This window comes from Triplophysa dalaica, chromosome 15, assembly GCF_015846415.1.
Source record: "Triplophysa dalaica isolate WHDGS20190420 chromosome 15, ASM1584641v1, whole genome shotgun sequence".
NCBI lineage: Eukaryota > Metazoa > Chordata > Actinopteri > Cypriniformes > Nemacheilidae > Triplophysa > Triplophysa dalaica.
The window spans coordinates 14,756,030-14,775,512 of record NC_079556.1 but is presented as its reverse complement, the minus strand read 5'-3'; the positions used below and the strand labels follow the sequence as shown (position 1 = coordinate 14,775,512).

The 19,483-nt window shown below is 38.6% G+C and overlaps 1 protein-coding gene across 3 annotated transcripts in view; it reads right to left on the bottom strand.

Annotated features, from left to right (window-relative positions):
* Window positions 1-19,483, bottom strand: part of eprs1 (glutamyl-prolyl-tRNA synthetase 1) — a 41,003-nt gene that overhangs the window by 5,018 nt on the left and 16,502 nt on the right. For 2 of the 3 annotated variants that reach the window (XM_056767114.1, XM_056767116.1), the window contains 16 exons: window positions 19,245-19,416; window positions 17,823-18,056; window positions 17,647-17,731; window positions 13,081-13,140; window positions 10,990-11,100; window positions 10,652-10,788; window positions 9,661-9,868; window positions 9,403-9,515; window positions 8,933-9,050; window positions 8,440-8,823; window positions 3,796-4,005; window positions 3,464-3,706; window positions 3,125-3,376; window positions 2,766-3,028; window positions 2,422-2,473; window positions 2,117-2,326 (listed from right to left, as the gene is read on the bottom strand). In XM_056767114.1, the coding sequence (XP_056623092.1) occupies window positions 2,117-2,326; window positions 2,422-2,473; window positions 2,766-3,028; window positions 3,125-3,376; window positions 3,464-3,706; window positions 3,796-4,005; window positions 8,440-8,823; window positions 8,933-9,050; window positions 9,403-9,515; window positions 9,661-9,868; window positions 10,652-10,788; window positions 10,990-11,100; window positions 13,081-13,140; window positions 17,647-17,731; window positions 17,823-18,056; window positions 19,245-19,416 (2,852 nt within the window). The remainder of the gene's footprint in view (window positions 1-2,116; window positions 2,327-2,421; window positions 2,474-2,765; window positions 3,029-3,124; window positions 3,377-3,463; window positions 3,707-3,795; window positions 4,006-8,439; window positions 8,824-8,932; window positions 9,051-9,402; window positions 9,516-9,660; window positions 9,869-10,651; window positions 10,789-10,989; window positions 11,101-13,080; window positions 13,141-17,646; window positions 17,732-17,822; window positions 18,057-19,244; window positions 19,417-19,483) is intronic. The other variant, XM_056767115.1, reaches the window with a different exon arrangement.

Genomic DNA, 19,483 nt, shown 5'->3' with positions numbered 1-19,483 from the left:
TAGTTTTTCTAGACTTACAGTAAAGTCGGGCTGTACAAACTACATAGATTTTTAAAGCCCTCTCCTTCGACAAAGCCGATCGGACGCATATCCGGAAGCATATTGCTCCCATGCAGCAATCAATAGTCTTCATTTGCTGCCGGTACTCCGTATGACAAGGCGAGTAAAAGATGTAAAGACATATCCAGTGCAATAACACATCACATAGCGAAGGACTTGGCACCCATTCAAACTGTGGAGAAAGAAGGTTTCAGAAAGTTGTTTCAAACTCTGGAGCCAAGATACGAGATCCCCAGCCGTAAATATTTTGGTCAAACACAACTCTTCACCGGATGTCAGGAAAGAGTTTACAACGAAATTAATAACATTTAATTTTTCCTCATCACAGTATTTTATTTTCTTTTAAATAATATTTAATTTAATATCTTCCTCATGTTGAAAGTTTTCACTGTTTGGGAAAAAAAAACAATTGCACAATTAAAAGCTAAGGTAAAAGTTATTATCAGATATTTTCATTTTCTTTATCCCATGTGTTTAATTGTGTTTAAATAAAAGTATTTTAAGGTCTATGTCCCATCTCTGACTTTTTTGTTATACGAGGTTAAAATACATATTTTGCCTATAATAGAACTAAGGTGTACTAAAATTGGATTCCATATTTTAATCATATCGTAATATCGATATCGACTGGACAGTGAAAAATACAATGATATGAATTTGAGCTCATATCGCCCACCGGTAGCCATAAATTATTATTATTATTCATAATTCATTCGTCACCTTTTATGTTTGTCACTGGGTTTTGAAATTTATCTAACCAAAAGAAGAATAAAAAGTGCTAGTCAACTTTTATAACACCGTATTTAATTATTTAAAAAAAATTAAGATGTTTTCCATTTCCTGATAAAACATCCAAGGTTTCAGAAGAACAAAGGCGATATTTCTTATTATTTGATACCTTAGTGTAAGAATCAACTTATATTAATAAGCCTATAAACCACTCTGCAAACACTTTCTGTTTATAAACGTCAACTGAAACGGGAAGTGCTTCTGGACCAGAATTGTTTGTATCTAGCAAAATGGTCAATAGATTTGTTTATCCCAAGGAATTGAATTATCAAACATTAGTACCTTTTATTCCATCATTTCATAACAGGAACAAGCCACAATCTTAGTCATTCTTGCAAACATCCTTTATCTTTTAAACACTGCTTTATCAACCCACTCTAGACGTTTTAAGGCCTGTTTATACACGAGCCTGTCTCCGCTTCGCGAGCCTCCACTGTCCGGACGCGCAACTCCCCAAACGGACGAGCATTTATACTTGACGCGTTCGCCGTTGAGATATTCTTTGAAATGACAGGAGGCCCACAAACGAAATCGTTCTGTAAATCCGCAGGAAGTAGAAGAAAAGTAGGAATTTTACCGGAATTACGTCAGATCATTCTGAATGGCGTCTTGCGACAAGGAAATGTAGAAGATTTTGTGTTGTTGCTACTATCAAAAAAATGGCTAAAACGGAGATGGAATGTTCACCCACTGCATGCCACAAAACGTGGAGATGTAGAATACATCGCTCTTGTTAAGCAGAATATGTGCTGGATGAGGAAATGCATTTTGAACTATTGTTTGTTGATTTAATAAATTTTTATATCAAAATTTTTGTTCACTCTTTCATTTCTGTGCATAATGCAGACACATTTCTACATATTGTTAGTTATCTATGTACATTGCTTTAAACCATTGGATGTCTTTATGTTATATAAAATGAGAAGATATAAGAACAGTTCAAAAGAGCAATGTTAATAAATATTGTTTTATTCTGAATACAATATAAAACAGACACACTGATGATAAAAGATGTCTGTACAGGCGTACATGTTCAGCCAAAATCTCTTCAAAGCTTTCATGTTGACTGCGGCGCCGCGCGAACTGTTCGCTCGAGTCACAAAAAATGTTGTGGACGCAGCCACGCGTAATGAGCTCGCGCTCACCCAAAGCGAACTCCGCGAACACCGCGATGACGTCATATTTGGCGCTCGCCCCCAGGCGAACCAACGACTGCGTCGAGTATAACCAGCCCTTTACCCCTCCCTCATCCCTTCAATCTCCTCACCTCTGGAGCAAAATCTGCAATGTGGGTTTTCTCTTTCTCCAGAGCAGCCTGAGAAACAAACATGGGGAAGTAGCAGTTCTCCACACCCAGTTTCTTAATCTCACGGTCAAAGAATTCTTTGATTGCGTCCCAGATGGAATAAGACCAGGGTCTCAACACGTAACAGCCACTGACGTCATAGTACTCAATCATCTCAGCCTTGGTGATCACCTGAACACAAGAGTAAAGCAAAAGATTAACTCAACACATAGGTGACATGATAACTATGTGAAGTTAAAGTTTGAAACTGATGGCACAAAGCGTACCTGAGAATACCAATCAGCCAGGTTTTCCTCTTTTTTTGCTTCAAGTCCCAACCTATATTGGAAACAAAGATAATTTTTTATTCTTGCTTTCACAGAAAAGCAACATTTTCAATATGTAACTCAATCTTTAAAGCCATCAGTGACATAATTAAACAGTCAAAAACACAGTTTTAGTCTAAATAAGTCATTCAGACAGAACTGCAGTGTTTGAGGTTTCATCTCGGAGGACAGGACCAGCTGTGACAGTACCACAACAACAGCAAAAATTTCTTAATGGTCCGATCAAGTATGTTACAAATATTTAAGTGTCAATATGAGTTTTAATATCCTTTAATGAGTCTCACCGTGTTTGTTTCTTCGGCCCCTGGCCATCTCCTGCTCCACCAGCTCCAGCATCCTGACCTGGTTTCTCTCCGCCCTTCTGCTGCTTGCGACCTCCACCTCCTCCTCCCTGTTTCTCAGATTTATTCTCTCTCTCCTTACGGCTTTTGTCTTCTCCCCCCGTGTTTCCTCCTGGTGTGGTCACAGGCTTGTACTCTTCTCCAGTGAGTGCTTTATACTGACCCTTCAGCTCAAGAAGAGTCTTCACTGCTTTATCAACTTGCTCCTGAAGAAATTAATTACAATGTAAAAAGGGTATTAATTTATTGCTCATGTCAATCACATACTGTTGAAAAGGTGCAGCTGAATACACAACACGAACCTTAAGGGCTTTCTCTGCTTTGAGTTGTCTCACTTGCTCCCCCTGCTGAGCTATATCTGCAAACAGCGCTTGGGCCTGAGGGGAGGAGCTGGACTGAGGTTGGGAGGAGCTGGTGGAATGTTGGGCGGGGCTGGATTGAGCAGGGGCAGGGCCTGTTGAAGGAGGCACACCTGGTTTGTAGTCTTGTCCAGTTTGCTGCCTGTACTTGGCTTTCAAAATCAGCAGTTGCTGCACAGCTGCATCTTTCTGATCCTGTAAAAAGTGAAAGATGGCTAAAAAACCTCTAATAATAATGTGAGAAACAACAAAACAAGGAATAAAATGAAAACAAATACAAACCTTGGGTGCCTTGTCTGTTTTCAGTTTCCTCACAAGATCTCCTTGTTGAGTTGCACGTTCATAAATGGCCATAGGCGAGCCGTCAGAGGAGCTTGATTCAGTAGAAGAGGTGCTGGCGGGCTGGGCTGGAGCTGAAGGAGAAGCACCAGCTGGAGGAGCTCCGGGCTTGTAGTCCTGGCCAGTCACTTGCTTATATTCTGCCTTAATGGCCAAAAGCTGATTTACTGCTGCATCAATCTGGTCCTGAAGAAAATTTATTATGTTACTGCTTGAACGAAAAAAAAATTAACAACAAATCAATATCACAGACGCAGTTGCAGCAATTGACTAACCTTTGGTACTTTATTGGTTTTCAGCTTTCTGACGACCTCTCCTTGGTCTGAAACACGACTGTATAAGGAAGCAGGGGAAGAGTCAGATAAAGAGGCGGGGTGTGAGGATTTTGTGGGTGGAGCCATATCTGCTTTGTAGTCTTGACCAGTAAGCTGTTTGAACTCAGCTTTAAGAGCCAAGAGTTGTTTCACTGCTGCATCTATTTGCTCCTGTAAGAAGGTGATGTGAACATGGTCAATAATATTTTACCGTTTAACAAATACAAATAAAGTAAATAGGTAAAAAAAGATTGATATACGCTTCATTTTTAGTCGAATGAAATGAGTAAATAATGAATTGTATTACAGTCTATTACGTAGAATTCTTTATTAATGTTATAGACATAACACAACTACTGCTGGATCAAACTTTACTTCCGGGTAGACCTCAGCAAAGAATAAATAAATGTTGAGTAGTTAATTTAATACAATCAAATTAAGGCTACAAGAACTAGTCGATAAAATTGATAACAATCCATAATAACAATTTTCATTATCGATTTGATGGCCTGTGACGTCTGGCGTGCGCGCGCGTCCGATGAAACCGTCTGTCCTGACCGTAGTGTCATCTCAAAACCATATCTATCTTAACTTTGTGGAAAACAAAAAATGAAAAAAAGTGAAAGAAAAACTAATGCAGTATGTTTCAGGAAGCAATGTGTAAAATTTGTAATATGTAAAATTAAGTCAAGCCATGATTCAAGGTTGTTCACCCCCAAAACGAAAATTCGGTCATCATTTACCACTGGTCCATTGACTATTGCATGAAGAAAAACTTGATGGGGAAGAATGGTTTTCTGTCTTCCTTTAAAATATCTTTGTTTGTGTTTATACAGTTCATACATTATACAGTCTTACAGGTTTGAAAAGTCAAGAGGGTGGGTAAATGACGACAGAATTTTCAGTATCCCATTCCGTATACGACTTACAATGCAGTTCGTTCCTGTTAGTCTACAGGTTAGCTCTGTTGGCTCGCAGTCTCATGTTGCGTCCCGCTCGGACCACATGCAGATTTATACATGCTCTTATCCGGACTTTCTTTATATATTAACAACGCATTAAATGCTGTAATATAAATAAAAAAACAAATTTTTCTACATACAACAGAAGTTGGACAATGGTAAATGATGACAGAATTTTTTTTTGGGGTGAACTGCCTTTAATCATGACTTGACTTAATTTAACATATACATCTTTTTACACATTGCTTCATGGAACATGCTGCATTAGTTATATGTTTTTCTTTAAGGCGGGTTTTTCTCTTATTGCTTTCCATTTTTTGTTTTCCACAAAGTAAAGCTGGAAATGGATTTGAGATGACACTACGGTCAGTATAGACCTTTTCATTGGATGCCAGACTCCCAGTTAACTCACTGAACAGTGCTCTTGGAAATTGTACTGGAGTGTAGAGCGTGCAACCTCAGAAGAGGAGGGAGGGGCTTTGTATATTAGCCAACAAGTTTGCATTTTGAGTGACGATAACTTGATGTGGATTGGCATGCAGCGTTATTTAATTGCATGGCTGCGTATGACGTTAATTAAGCACCAGGTGGCGCTTATTTAATGCCTGGCAGCCATAAGAATTTAATATAATTCGGAAATCAAAAGCACGTAAATTGTGATCCTGTTGGCATTCGATACAACCTGAGCTGTGCTGTTTTTAAGTCAGACGTGTCTCTCCGTGCAGCACGAGGTGCGCAGTTTTAAAGACATGTCTCTTCATGCATGTATCTCTCCGTGCGCCACATGTTGCCCAGTTTTAAAATCAGACGTGTCTCTCCGTGCATGCGTCTCTGCACGCAGTTTTTAAGTAAGACCTGTTTTGCATGCATCTCTTCAAGCTGCGCAGTTTTAAAGGAGTGATGAATTAAAATCACAACTTTAACCCAAGCTTTTGTGACATAAGAGGGAATCGTATTCACATGAACATCATGTAAGTGTTAGAAATGAAAATGCCCTTGTTTCTGAGATAACATCTGTTATTGACACCAGGCCCAGCAAACAGCAGGTTCTGGAATGCACCTAGCTATGACAAAATCGATAGTTTGAACACCGCCTCCATAGAAAAATATAAAGGACAGCTTTTCTAGCCCCTCTTTTTTTCCACGTTAACGTCATAAATTCAACAGGTAAAGTTCAACAGGTAAAGCTGAAGTCACAACATAGTTTTGTGTATGAAATGGATCAACATTTAAACCGTTGAAGCGAATTGTCATGGTCCTGGCCTTCATGTTCTGAGTTTCATACCTTGTGGACAGGATGTAACAGTACCATGTCTGGTGTGTGTCTGTTATGTCTTGTTTGGAGACACGTGCCGTTGGTTTTCACATTCAGCGCGTGTCTTCCGTGTAGCTCCGCCCCCTTGTTTCTTCGTTAGTCTCCCATTACCGTTTCATCTCCCTTTCCTGTCTCCCTTTAATGTTTAATCTTGTCACCTGCCCGTTGCTCTCCCTGTGTCATTATCCCGTGTTAGTGTTCCCCTTCTTAAACCCAGTGTTTTCCTAGTCCTGTGTCGGTTCATTGTTTATTCTGGTTCATGTCGTGTCATACCTGTACGTATTGGATTATTTATTCCCAGTCTCTTCATGTGGGATTGTTCTAGCCTCTTCGTACCTGTGCCTATTGCATTATTTATTCCCAGCAATTATGTGTGGGATTGTTTCAATCCTCTTCGTTTAGATTATTTTGTCCCTTTTATTTTTTACCCCCTCGTGGGTTTTGTTTTCTTGAGTTTGAGTAAATAAAGTCTGTTAACTCTCTGTCCTGCATTTGGGTTCTTCCTCACTCACATCCATTCCGTGACACGAATATGGTGGATCATTGAGTCAGCAAATTGAAGAACCAGATTAACAAATTTATTAATAAAATCTTCTCTCATAAACCGGAGAGTTATAAGAATTAAACTTTAGTCAGTTCCACACAGCGTTAGATGGGCTCACAATAGCTTTTCATTTGGAGCAAACAAGCAGCCATCAATGTAATCACTTTTCTTCAGTTAACCTTCTTTTTTGGCTTCCTTTTTACAGGGACAGTATTGGAGTGATAACCTCTCTGGATGCCTGTCTGAATTTGGAGAACACCGATTTTAAAAAGACAACCAAGATTACCTGGATAGCCGAGACTGCCCGTGCCCCGCTTGTGCCCACTGTATGTGTGAACTACCAGCACCTTATAACCAAACCAGTGCTTGGCAAAGATGATGATTTCAAAAGTTTCATCAACAAGAACAGCGAGGTATGTCATGCTTGAGATTGTCTGATACGGGATGCATATATAAATGCGGGGCTTTAGGATGGGGTTGAGAATCACTGAGGTTGGTAAATGGCGATATGATACAGAAAGTTCTTCTTGCCCTATATCAAACTATTATTTTGTTTCCAGATAGAGGAGAAGATGCTGGGAGATCCTTGCCTGAAGGATTTGAAGAACGGTGACATTATACAGCTTTAACGGGAACGTTAAATCTTGATGGCAGAAACACACGGCATTGAGAAGCTAGAAACATATCTATTTACATACTTGCGTAGAGAATGTATCAGGCAAATATTAACGTTGGTGATTTGTGCGTGTAATTTTTTTCTCTCATTGTTTTAATAATTTATTTATTTTTTTGTCTCATTAATTGATTTTGAGATTGTTCAGCCCTAACAGCTGTAAAGAGAGTCCCTGTGTTCTGCTCTACATCCCAGATGGACACACAAAAAAGAGATGCCCACAGCTGGTTCCAAGGACAAAAGCAAAATCCAGGTAGCTGCCAAACCCGTGAGTACACAATTCCATTTTACATCCACCATATTCTATGCCTCTTAGTTTTATACATAAGGGAAAAAACACTATTTATACAGACCTCATATAACAGTATAAAACAATAAACAAGCACAATTGATGAGACCTTTAAAGTTGAAAGGGGAGAGGTGTTTTAAATGACTAAATTAAAGATAACATATTAGTAAAACCCAAATTTTGTGGCTAAATACCCTAATTTGGGGGTTTATTAAGTTCAGACGCGGGAGGTAACGTAGTATCTTTACTTGTACTGTACTCAAGTAAACTTTTTGAGTATTTGTACTATACTTAAGTATATTTTTTTCTGGATATTTTTTACTGTACTTCACTACATTTGAATGTTAAATCTCACTTTTCATGCCACAAAAAAAAAAAGATTTCCTTGATCAACTGTCCCCTCCTTCCCATGTCTCGGAGTGTCACGTGCGTCTAAAAGGACAGACCTGAAACAACTCATCAGCCTTGGTGTGTTAATTAGGGAAACATTCACAACATTTTGGGCTAATGCGTTCAGTTGTGTATAGTTTTCCCATCTCTGATTTAGTTATAGTCAAAAGATCTAATGCAATTTAGATGAGATCCGATTAATCGGAAAAAATAATCGTCCAACTAATCAATCGCCAAAATAATCAGTAGTTGCAGCCCTAAATAAAATATGAATATAAATCAAATATGTTATATTATAACCAAACATAGACCATAAGTTTACTTTGGGCCATGCGTGCGTTTCCATCTATAATGTTTAATATTAATGTTTTATTCTATCAATCATTTTTCTTTTATACTTTTTACATTTTCTATGATATTTTTAATACAGACCTTTGGTGCTTTTGATGCTTTCAGTTTCCGAACGACCTCCCCTTGTTCGGCGACACGAGTGAAAGGACAAGACATAGCAGGGCTTGGACTTCCTGCTGCTGGAGTGTGGGCAGAGCTCTTCGGTGCTGAAGCAGAAGTGGGTGGGGCTATGCCAGGTTTGTACTCCTGTCCAGTCAGCTGTTTGAACTCAGTTTTGAGGGCCAAGAGCTGCTTCACAGCAGAGTCCACTTGCTCTTTAGGGGCTTTATCCGTCTTGAATTGCCTCACCACGTCTCCCTGAGCCCTAATGCTGCAAAACAGGGCAGAAGCATCTCCTGCTATGGCAGATGGTGGACTGGAGGTGGGAGCTTGTTTGTCTTTACTGGGAGCCACAGATTCAGCCTTCTGAAGAGAACAGAGAGAAAAACTGTATAAATAGTGTTTTTTCCCTTATGTATAAAACAAAGAGGCGTTGAATATGGTGGATGGAATATGTACAGTATTGCGTACTCACGGGTTTGGCAGCTGCCTGGCTTTTGCTCTTGTCCTTGGAACCAGCTGTGGGCATCTCTTTTGTGTGTCCATCTGGGATGTAGAGCAGGACACAGGGACTCTCTTTGCAGCTGTTAGGGCTGAACAAGCGCAAAAACAATTAATGAGACATAAAAAATATTAATTATTAAAACAATGAGAAAAGAAAATTACACACACAAATCGCCAACGTTAATATTTGCCGATACATTCTCTATGCAAGTATGCAAATAGATAAGTTTCTAGCTTCTCAATGCAAATTTCATGCATCATTGCATTCAAAAATATACATTTTTTTATTTTATTGTTTTTTTTGCCAGCTACAGTCATGTTGTTTTAGCACAAATAGCACATTATGGCCAAGCATTTCTGTCTGTACTCTGTGTGTTTCTGGCATCAAGATTTAAAGTACACGTAAAAGATGATTTTGTTAGAATAGATTATAGGTTTAACCTGATTGGCTCATAGGGTTGATCACAGATAAAGAAGCCCCGCCTCTGCAGCTGTATAATTTCACCTTTATTCAAATCCTTCAGGCAAGGATCTCCCAGCATCTTCTCCTCTATCTGGAAACAAAATAATAATTTGATATAGGGCAAGAAGAACTTTGTTTCATATCGCCATTTACCTACCTCAGTGATTCTCAACCCAATCTTAAAGCCCCACATTTATATATGCATCCCGTATCAAACAATCTCAAGCATGACATACCTTGCTGTTCTTGTTGATGAAACTTTTGAAATCATCATCTTTGCCAAGCACTGGTTTGGTAATAAGGTGCTGGTAGTTCACACATACAGTGGGCACAAGCGGGGCACGGGCAGTCTCGGCTATCCAGGTAATCTTGGTTGTCTTTTTAAAATCGGTGTTCTCCAAATTCAGACAGGCATCCAGAGAGGTTATCACTCCAATACTGTCCCTGTAAAAAGGAAGCCAAAAAAGAAGGTTAACTGAAGAAAAGTGATTACATTGATGGCTGCTTGTTTGCTCCAAATAAAAAGCTATTGTGAGCCCATCTAACTCTGTGTGGAAAAGACTAAAGTTTAATTCTTAAAACTCTCCTGTTTATGAGAGAGGATTTTATTAACTCTTTCACCACCATTGACGAGTTATCACGTCATTTAAAAAAAAACAGTTCTCCGCCAAAGACGAGTTATTACAGCAATCAGTGATTGTACTGTTTTACAGCAGTTGGCGATTTAAAAACACCATTGGAAAAAAAACAGAATCCCAGAACCTAGAACGTATGTTTCTTATCGGTTTTTAATGATTGTTCGGAGTGTAATCTGGGCGGATTCTTTGTCAAAAAACGTTAATTATCTCAGCTGTTTAATCGAAGTGATGCATTTTTGAAGAAACCTACCCACATCTAAGGAGTGATAAAAAAAGAACAAATGAAGATGGAAGAATACAAGTTATTTTGTTTAAAAGCAGAAACTTTGTTCGTTCATTGGACATATTGTTTGTCCATATAATCTTTACAGAAAATGTACTGTGAGCCATTAAAGTCTGGTGAATATGTAAAAAAAAAAACGCTGGCGTAGGCTGGCAATTTTTTTTAAAAAGGCTGCCGGGGAAAGAGTTAATAAATTTGTTAATCTGGTTCTTCAATTTGCTAACTCAATGATCCACCATATTCGTTTCAACGGTTTAAATCTCAATCCCTTTCATACACAAATCTATGTTGTGACTTTAGCTTTACCTGTTGATTTTGGTGATGATTAGGTTTCCCCAGTTGATGAAGGTGACCATCTCTCCCTCTGTAAACGTTTCGGCATCAGCACCCTCGATTAAGACCTTCGGCCCGTACCACACCTGCTTCATTCCAACATCCGGATTCTGAAAATTCCCACAGTAGACAAGAATGAAAATCGTTTTTATTTGACAAGGTTTACCAAGCCCGAGTAGACAAAACTACAAAACATCAAATAAAAGCAAATTCATTCAAACAGAAGATAATTTTGGACTTCCAGTAAATTTATCAACTGATACTCCTGTCAAGGTCAAATAAACCAACTTTACGTATGCAGCATTTATTACCTTGGGATGTTTGGCAACCTCTTTCATCTCCTCCTTGGCTTCGGAAACGAAGACGGGAATGACCTGTGAGCTCACAAGCGCAGTGTACCTGGGGGCTACTGGGTCAATGACCTACAAAGCGACAAAAAGAGAGAAGAGACATTCAATGACAGGTACTCAGATCACAATTGGCAGTTACTGACAGAGTTAAGCAAGACCAAATTCTTTCGGCTTTACTGCTCACACATTGTTTTGCATGGATCAAAAGAGCAACGTAGACAGATAAAACATTATGGAGACAAGAATGTGACAGGATGGAGAAAAAAGAGGAGAGTAAGAGAAGTAAGAAATGAAGAGCGGGGGAAGTCAAACACTGTTAACTGAACACACTTGCAAGTCATAGAAATGCTCTATAACAATGATACTGCCCACAATGTGTAGTTTTTTATTTGGTAGGTTGTATTCAAAAGTGTTTATACCGGAATACATGGAAATAGAACAAAACACCACAATTCGTTCAAAGCATTTTATTTTCTATGAAATCTGCCAGAAGCTGTATGACGGTGGAGGAGGTGATTTATAGCACAAACACAGATCGAAACAGGGGAGTCTCCTCTCAGAAACATAAATAAATAGATATCAAGCCAAGATTTCTCAAAGGGTTAAATAATAAATAAATAAATCAATTACAGTTGTGTTGCACCAAACCCTTTATGACTTGATAAATTTATTGTATGCATTAATTTTATTAAATTATTTATGCTATTGTATCTAACAAAAGTGGATTGCGATTAATTTATTAATAATAATATACAAAAATAATATAAAAGCTACTTTCTCAAAGCGCATTACAATACAAGCAAATACAACAATTTAAATTAAAATACAAAATAAAGATCAAAATACAGAATATACAAATATTATTGGACAAATTCGAATTAGGTCTCAACAGTACATAAAGAATTCAGTTGAAATGCACCTTTTTTCATATTTTATTGCTTTTATGATGATTGTATTTATTTTAGAGCTTGAAAGTTTTAAACTGTGGTGTATTCAGCTTGTTTTTTTTCATAAAACAAAAGTGGACAAAGATGTCGTGCAGCACAAAAGAAAAAAACTCTCTGAATGAGAAAATAATGAAATAATTTATCTTAACGTAACTTTATACAACTCTTTCAAGCAACTTTCCATGTTTAAGATAGAGATTAGCGAATAATATGTGAGAGGTAAAGAGATAATGCAGGAGAGACGTGAGGAAAAGAAACGGCAAGAAAGAGGAGGAGAAGGAATACCTTTTTACAGCTAACTGGCAGCTTGTAAACAGAAAAGTGAGTTGCATTTTAATGCAGAACAGGGGAGACACAGCTCAGAGATGGACAGAACAGGAAGTGTTTTAGGCGTGCATATTACCATTAGTCATGGAAGGTCACAAATACCTGACCTATATAAAATTAAGAACAAGCCCATTACAGCTGCCATAAAATTAAAAAAACTACTATATGGCCAGAATTATCGTTTTTCGATTTTTCAATTTCCTGGCCATGAAAGCAACAACATTTTTCATCTTAGTCAAAAGACAGTGCCAAGAGATGATGGTGTCAAAGAAAGAATAAACAGCACAAAAACGTTAATAAGATGGCTGACAAAGCTTGCAGCTAGTGAGCCGTGATGTAGAGCTCAAGAGATGCCTGATACAGAAAATGAAGTGCAGATGACAAAAGACAGACACTGAAATACAAACACGTTTACAGCTTATTTTGAAAGATGCCTTTCATATTGAATATTGAACATAGAAGTACAACATAAACCAGAATGTGAATAAATAGGCATGAAAACACAGGAATGATTAAAACACTACAACATCTGACACAACCAACGACAGATGCAGAGGTGAGTTAGTATATGAATGGTGGGGCTTTGCTGTTGGGGCTCGAGAGATTAGTGTATTGATACTTTTAGATTCACTTTAGTCTTTGTTCAAAAGAATGTTGCTGATAATGTGAAAAGATATTAGGCATCTGATTCATTTAGGGTATCATTACTGGGGAATAAATGTGATCACAAGAACCAGGTGCAGGCACGGTGGATCTTAGATGTGGTCGCAATATTTACCTTCTTGTTAAATGACCAGATCTTGTCCCACTCCATGTTGACCACGGATCTTGAACCTCCCTGTAATAGACAGTGAACGAGACTTAGGTTAAATGTGGCCGAAGGTTTAAAAAACGAGTTGGACGTACAAAGTTTTTTTTTGAGTATGATCCTGTATGATGTCATTAGGGACGGGATCCTTGAAAGATGTCTGTATTAGGTATGTAACGATTCACTTAGTTCACAATCTTACGATACGATTTATATTTATAAAATGAGTTGAGAAAAATAAGAAAAGAACAACTGCCGTTCTATCATTTCTCCAATGCTAAACATTTATTTGTTGAAAAAATAAATAGGTTGATGCCAATAACAAAACCAAACTGCAAATTTAAGAGAAATTCCAAATGAAATAAAAATGAATAATACGAATGTCTCTTTATTATAAAAGAGTTTGTCTGTGCTTTTCTTGATTTTTTACATTTAGTAAATATCAGCATTTTCCAAGTTTGCAGTATACGGAGAGGCTCCTGCTGTTCAAAACATGCATTACAATTTATATAACATCTAATAGAATCATCACATATTATAATCGATTTTCAACCAGTATTTTTTTTGTCTTGTTCTACATTTACATTTATGCATTTGGCAGATACTTTTATCCAAAGCTACTTACATTCCATTATACTATACATTTGTTTCTTTGTGTGTGCAATGCCTGGGATCGAACCCATGACCTTGGCGCTGCTAACGCCATACGCTAACCACTGAGCTACAGGAAAGGTTTTATAAACAACAGTTACTTCAACCCTGGATTTTAAGATCATTTGAGACTGAAAGATGACTGGGACCGCAGTCATAAACAGTAAGAAAAACTTTGTCAAATGTCTGCGTTTTGTTGACAAGCAGGATAATGTGATGATGTATGCTCCAGACTCTTTATCTCCGTCCACTGCACTCCACTAGGAACTTGTCTGTTTTTTGAAAGATCCGGTACAGCTGTAGAGGTCTTATATAAATGTGATAAAACTAAGGACTCTTCGGAGACGCAATACCACTCTATAGGTAGTCAAGATAAACATGACATTGGCTGAAGCTGTGCGTGTTATGTCCACAAAAAATACACTGGAAGTGTACAGTTGTGTTCAAAATTATTCAACCTCCACTGAAATTGATTGTTTTGGTCGGTTTGACATTGATTATGATCATTCAGTCATCCTGCTTACAATTAAATCAAAGAGGCACGTGTAGGTCAGACAAATATAACAAAACATCTATAATGAAATAACCACAAATGTCTTTTCTGAGCTCACATCATTATCAGTTTTATTCAACCCCCAAGTGACATTCAATCTTAGTACTTTCTTTAAGTCCCACCAGAGGTTCTCAATCGGATCTAAGTCTGGTGACGGTGATGGCCACTTCAAAATGTTCCAGCCTTTAATCTGCAACCATGCTCTAGTGGACTTGGAGGTATGCTTGGGATCATTGTCCTGTTGAAAGGTCCAACGTCTTCCAAGCTTCAGGTTTGTGACGGACTGCGTCACATTGTCATCCAATATCTCCTGGTACTGAAGAGAATTCATGGTACCTTGCACACGCTGAAGCTTCCCAGTACCTGCAGAAGCAAAACAGCCCCAAAGCATGATTGACCCCCCGCCATGCTTCACAGTAGGCAAGGTGTTCTTTTCTTCATAGGCCTTGTTCTTCCTCCTCCAATCATAGCGTTGATCCATGGGCCCGAACAGTTCTAATTTTGTTTCATCAGTCCACAGAACACTATCCCAAAACTTCTGTGGTTTGTCCACATGACTTTTGGCATACTGCAGTCGACTCTTCTTATTCTTTGGGGACAGCAAGGGGTGCGCCTGGGAGTTCTGGCATGGAGGCCTTCATTAAGCAGGGTGCGCCATATTGTCTGAGCAGAAACTTCAGTACCCACATCTGACAAATCTTTTCTCAGTTCCTCAGCAGTCACACGGGGACTTTTCTCCACTCTACGCTTCAGGTAGCGCACAGCAGTCGAAGTCAGCATCTTCTTTCTGCCAAGACCAGGTACCGTTTCAACAGTGCCCTTTGCCTTGAATTTGCGAATGATGCTTCCTATGGTGTCTCTTGGTATGTTTAACGTCTTTGCAATCTTCTTATAGCCATTGCCCTTCCTGTGAAGAGTAATCACCTGTTCTCTTGTCTTCCTGGACCATTCTCTTGACCTCACCATGTTTGTAACCACACCAGTAAATGTCTAGAAGGAGCTGAGTATCACAGTCATTTTAAAGCTGCCTAATTGGTGCTTATTAGGCTTTATTGCTGCTCCCTGATATCCACAGGTGTTTTCAATACCTGATTGAAAACACTTCATTGAACCTCTGTTCTTCAGATTGTTAGTCTTTAAGGGGTTGAATAATTATGTCAATGAAGAATTCACAAAAGAAACATTTACTACTGTATTACAAAACTAATTGATGTCATTTTAGTTGCATATGGTTCTTTAAGAAGTCCTTGTAGGATTTCATTCTGAATACAATTACAAATGTACACTAAATTCCCTAAAACCATTTACAGCAATCGGGGTTGAATAATTTTGAACACAGGGCTCTAGACTAACTTTTTGCACTGGTTGCACTGGTGCGCCTAACTTTTTTTCTTGGGTGCACCATTTTTTTTTTTTTTTGGGTGCAAATTTTAGACCGCATCGCATTTAACATTTACCTGCTTTGACCAGTTCACTTTTGTTTAATGTCCATATGGGCAAAATTTACTTGTAAATGTTTATCTTACAAACTGTTCAACATCCATCCATCCATTATCTGCCGCTTATCCGAACTACCTCGGGTCACGGGGGAGCACTGTTCAACATTAAGTTCTTTATTTGAAGCACAAATTTACAAGAAAGGTAATTTACTGAAAAAGTGTTGGTGCTTAAAGTGCTTCAGTGAAGTGAAATTTTAACTTAAAAGATCTAAAGATAAATGGACCAATGCTTGAAGGCTCTGTGTCGGAGCATTGCTTATGATTTTTGGACGGATCAGGCCTTAAATTAACATAATTTACCAAAAAGTTGTGAATTGTTCTTTTCATCTTCTCTCATCATCCCCTTCTACATTCACTCTGTTTAACTAACAGCATTAGTCTCCTCACTTCTCTGTCTCACTGCAGCACACGCATTTTCAAACGTATACCAGAGGTTGCGCTAGTGTTTTTTTTTGTCCGTCATTTTGACTGACATGCTCGTAAAAACTCCGTCATAATCTGTCATTACCCATCACTATGGTTCAAGGTGGTGTTAGGTGCTAATTTGTATGTTCGTGACGTCATCACGATGTACTGGCGTCCCGGAACTTGTTGTATTGTGATACAACCGAATGCCCAATAAAGCCGTTACAGTTTTTGATACCATATTCAAGCCCTTTCCAAATCACTTTTTATTTTGCTCATATCTTGTGTATTTAACAAAAGTTATGGCTGATGTCGACTGAAGCGCTGTGATTTTTAGGAACGGAATTTGGAGTAAATCGTGTTTAAAGGTCAATGATGAAATTAAAAGCACAACAGTCCCGTATCACAAGAAAAAGTCACTTTCCAGTGGTGAGAGACTTACTCTATTAACAATTTATTTTAAAAAATCCTAGTGTTGAAGTCTATAAAAATACTGTACAAAACCGTTTGAATAAAACGAAAGTAATGAAAATGGTGCAGCGCACATTTAAAGAACGAGAGCTCTGCCATTATCACTACACAAGAAATTAGCAAACATTACGGACAACAAATAATAAGCAGTGAAGCAAGTTTTATGTTGTTTATCGTGTGTTTATCTAGACTTTTGATCATCTCCTGTATGTTTTGCGATCGCGGTCCGGCTCGCGTGAGGAGCGGTGATAACTCCTGGTGCTGCAGACTGTGAGCTCTGTCAACTCACGAAAACATTGTATAAAAAACTTTTCGTGACATAGTTTACACAGGACTGGCGGGAAATGTGCATTAATACTCCTTCATTCTTCATGTTATGTGGTTTACTTGGATAGGTGAACTGTCTTTCCCGCGTCCCAGCGCGATATCCGACGCATATGTCAAGTCAGTAACAATAACAGGTGAAAACAGGCAGGTTGCTTTTCGAGCATATCACGCTGAAGGGAAATGGGGATTTACAAATTGCCCTCATTGTAATCCGACAAAAAGAACGGACGGCCATCAGATTTTTCCGTCACGGGTGAAAAATCCGTCAATGACAGAGAATTTTCTGTTAACGAGACCTCTGGTACACTCACGTGCAGGAATATCTGGACCACAGCCAATCAGAGGGGGGTCCGCCCCTCACTATCAATGATTGGTTTAGACCACGATATGGGACTAATGTGTGTCTGTTATTGAATCACAGGAAGACTTTCAGAGTTGCGGATACTTTTTTCCCCTCGAATGGCTGATCGCACCGGTGCGACCTCTGATAATTTTAAGTCGCACCATTGAAAAATAAGGTCGCATGTGCGACCAAATTAGTCGCACTCTAGAGCCCTGGAACACAACTGTAAGAAATGCAAATGGACATAATCTTTTGTCCCATTTTGACTGTGTTGATGATACACATACCTGCGCAGCAATGAACTGTTTAAGTCCCTCAACAGTCATTCCTCTTCGTAACACACCTCTGACTGTGGGGAAACGTGGGTCATCCCTGTAGGAAAGAACGGACACAAAAATGAACAGAGTGCATTACTATTTCTAATAGTGCCATCTTATTATTATTAATAAACTCATTAACTCACCAGCCATCCACATAGCCCTCATTGACAAACCAGGTGAGTTTCCTCTTGGAGAGCACAGTGTTGTTGAGATTGAGTCTGGCATACTCCCAGATGTATGGTTTACGCACACCCAGAGCATCTATCACCCAGTAGTACTGCTCGTCTCTGTCGTGATACTCAGTTGTACGCAGAGCATGAGTCACATCCTCGACGCTGTCCACGATGGGGCAAGCAAAGTCATATGTGGGGTACACTCTAAGAGAAGAAAACAATTAGACAGACATATCTTAAAAAGCATTTTTGGATCACAGAAATACATGGGTAATTTAAAAAACAACTTAAAGGGATAGTTCACAAAATATTTCCATCAACTATTCACTCTCATGTCATTGCAAATCTGTATCGGTATTAGGGCTGGGCGATATACTGGTATGTACGTGACTACCGGTATTATTTTGCGCCATGATATGAACTGTATCATGCATACCGTTGTATATTCATGAACTCTAATTTTGCATTTATAACGTTTTGTTCAATTTGTCATCTGTTAACACTGCTAATGAAGATATGTCGAAGTTGAACGTTTAATCTTTTGTCCTCTATCACCAACTCCTCGCTACACAGGCATTAGTAATCAAAGAGAGAGCGCCGGAACAGTCTAAGTTATAGCACAACCCGCCGAACGTTACTCAAACACGCCACAGCAACAATCAAGCGTGCAAAAAAAACTGCAGCTTGCGTTTGCGAATTCATGAGATAGAATGTGAGTATGAGTGAAAAAGATGAGCGAATGCACAGAAAGTGAGATTGTTGAACAGTACGAGGAGGAATTGGTAAAAAAAGGGGGGCTCCTCTGTCGTATGGAACTGGTTTGGGTTCAAAATCTCCGACATCGACCAATTGCACAATTAAAAGGTAAGGTAAAAGTTACCTTATCTTCCATGTAGCAAAATATTTTCATTTTCTTTATCCCATGGTTCATTGTGTTTAAATAAAAGTCTTTAAAGGTCTATGTCCCATCTCTGACTTTCTTTGTTATATGAGGTTAAAATACATATTTTGACTATAATTGAACTAAGGTTTACTAAAATGGGATTCCATATTTTTATCATATCGTAATATCGATGTCGACTGGACAGTGAAAAATACAATGATATGAATTTAAGCTCATATCGCCAACCCCTAATCGGTATTGCAGAACACAAAAGAAGATATTTGAAGAAATGTTGGTAACCAAACAACACTGGACCCTATTGACTTCCATTGTATAGGCACACAACCACACAACTGTTTCTCAAACAATCTTCTTTTGTATTTCACAGTCAAATACAGGTTTTGAATAACACGAGGGTGAAAATATATTAAAAAAAACGTTCATATCAGGTAACATTCAGCCACCTGTAGGCCTTTAAAGTAGAGAGATCATAGCATTTAATTGCTTACTTGTAAGTGCTGCCAGTGCGAGGATGAGGAGCATTTTTACAGCGGTACAGTGTTGGGTCACGCATACAGCCGTTGTTGGAGTTCATGTCGATCTTTGCTCTCATGCAGCAGGTTTGGCCATACTCTGAGCCTTTCTTCATCTCATCCCACATCTGCTTGTTTTTCTTCACAGCTGCAGCAAGACCAAGATCACATTCAATCTCATATTTTCTGCAGTATGGAATAAACTGTGGAAGTAA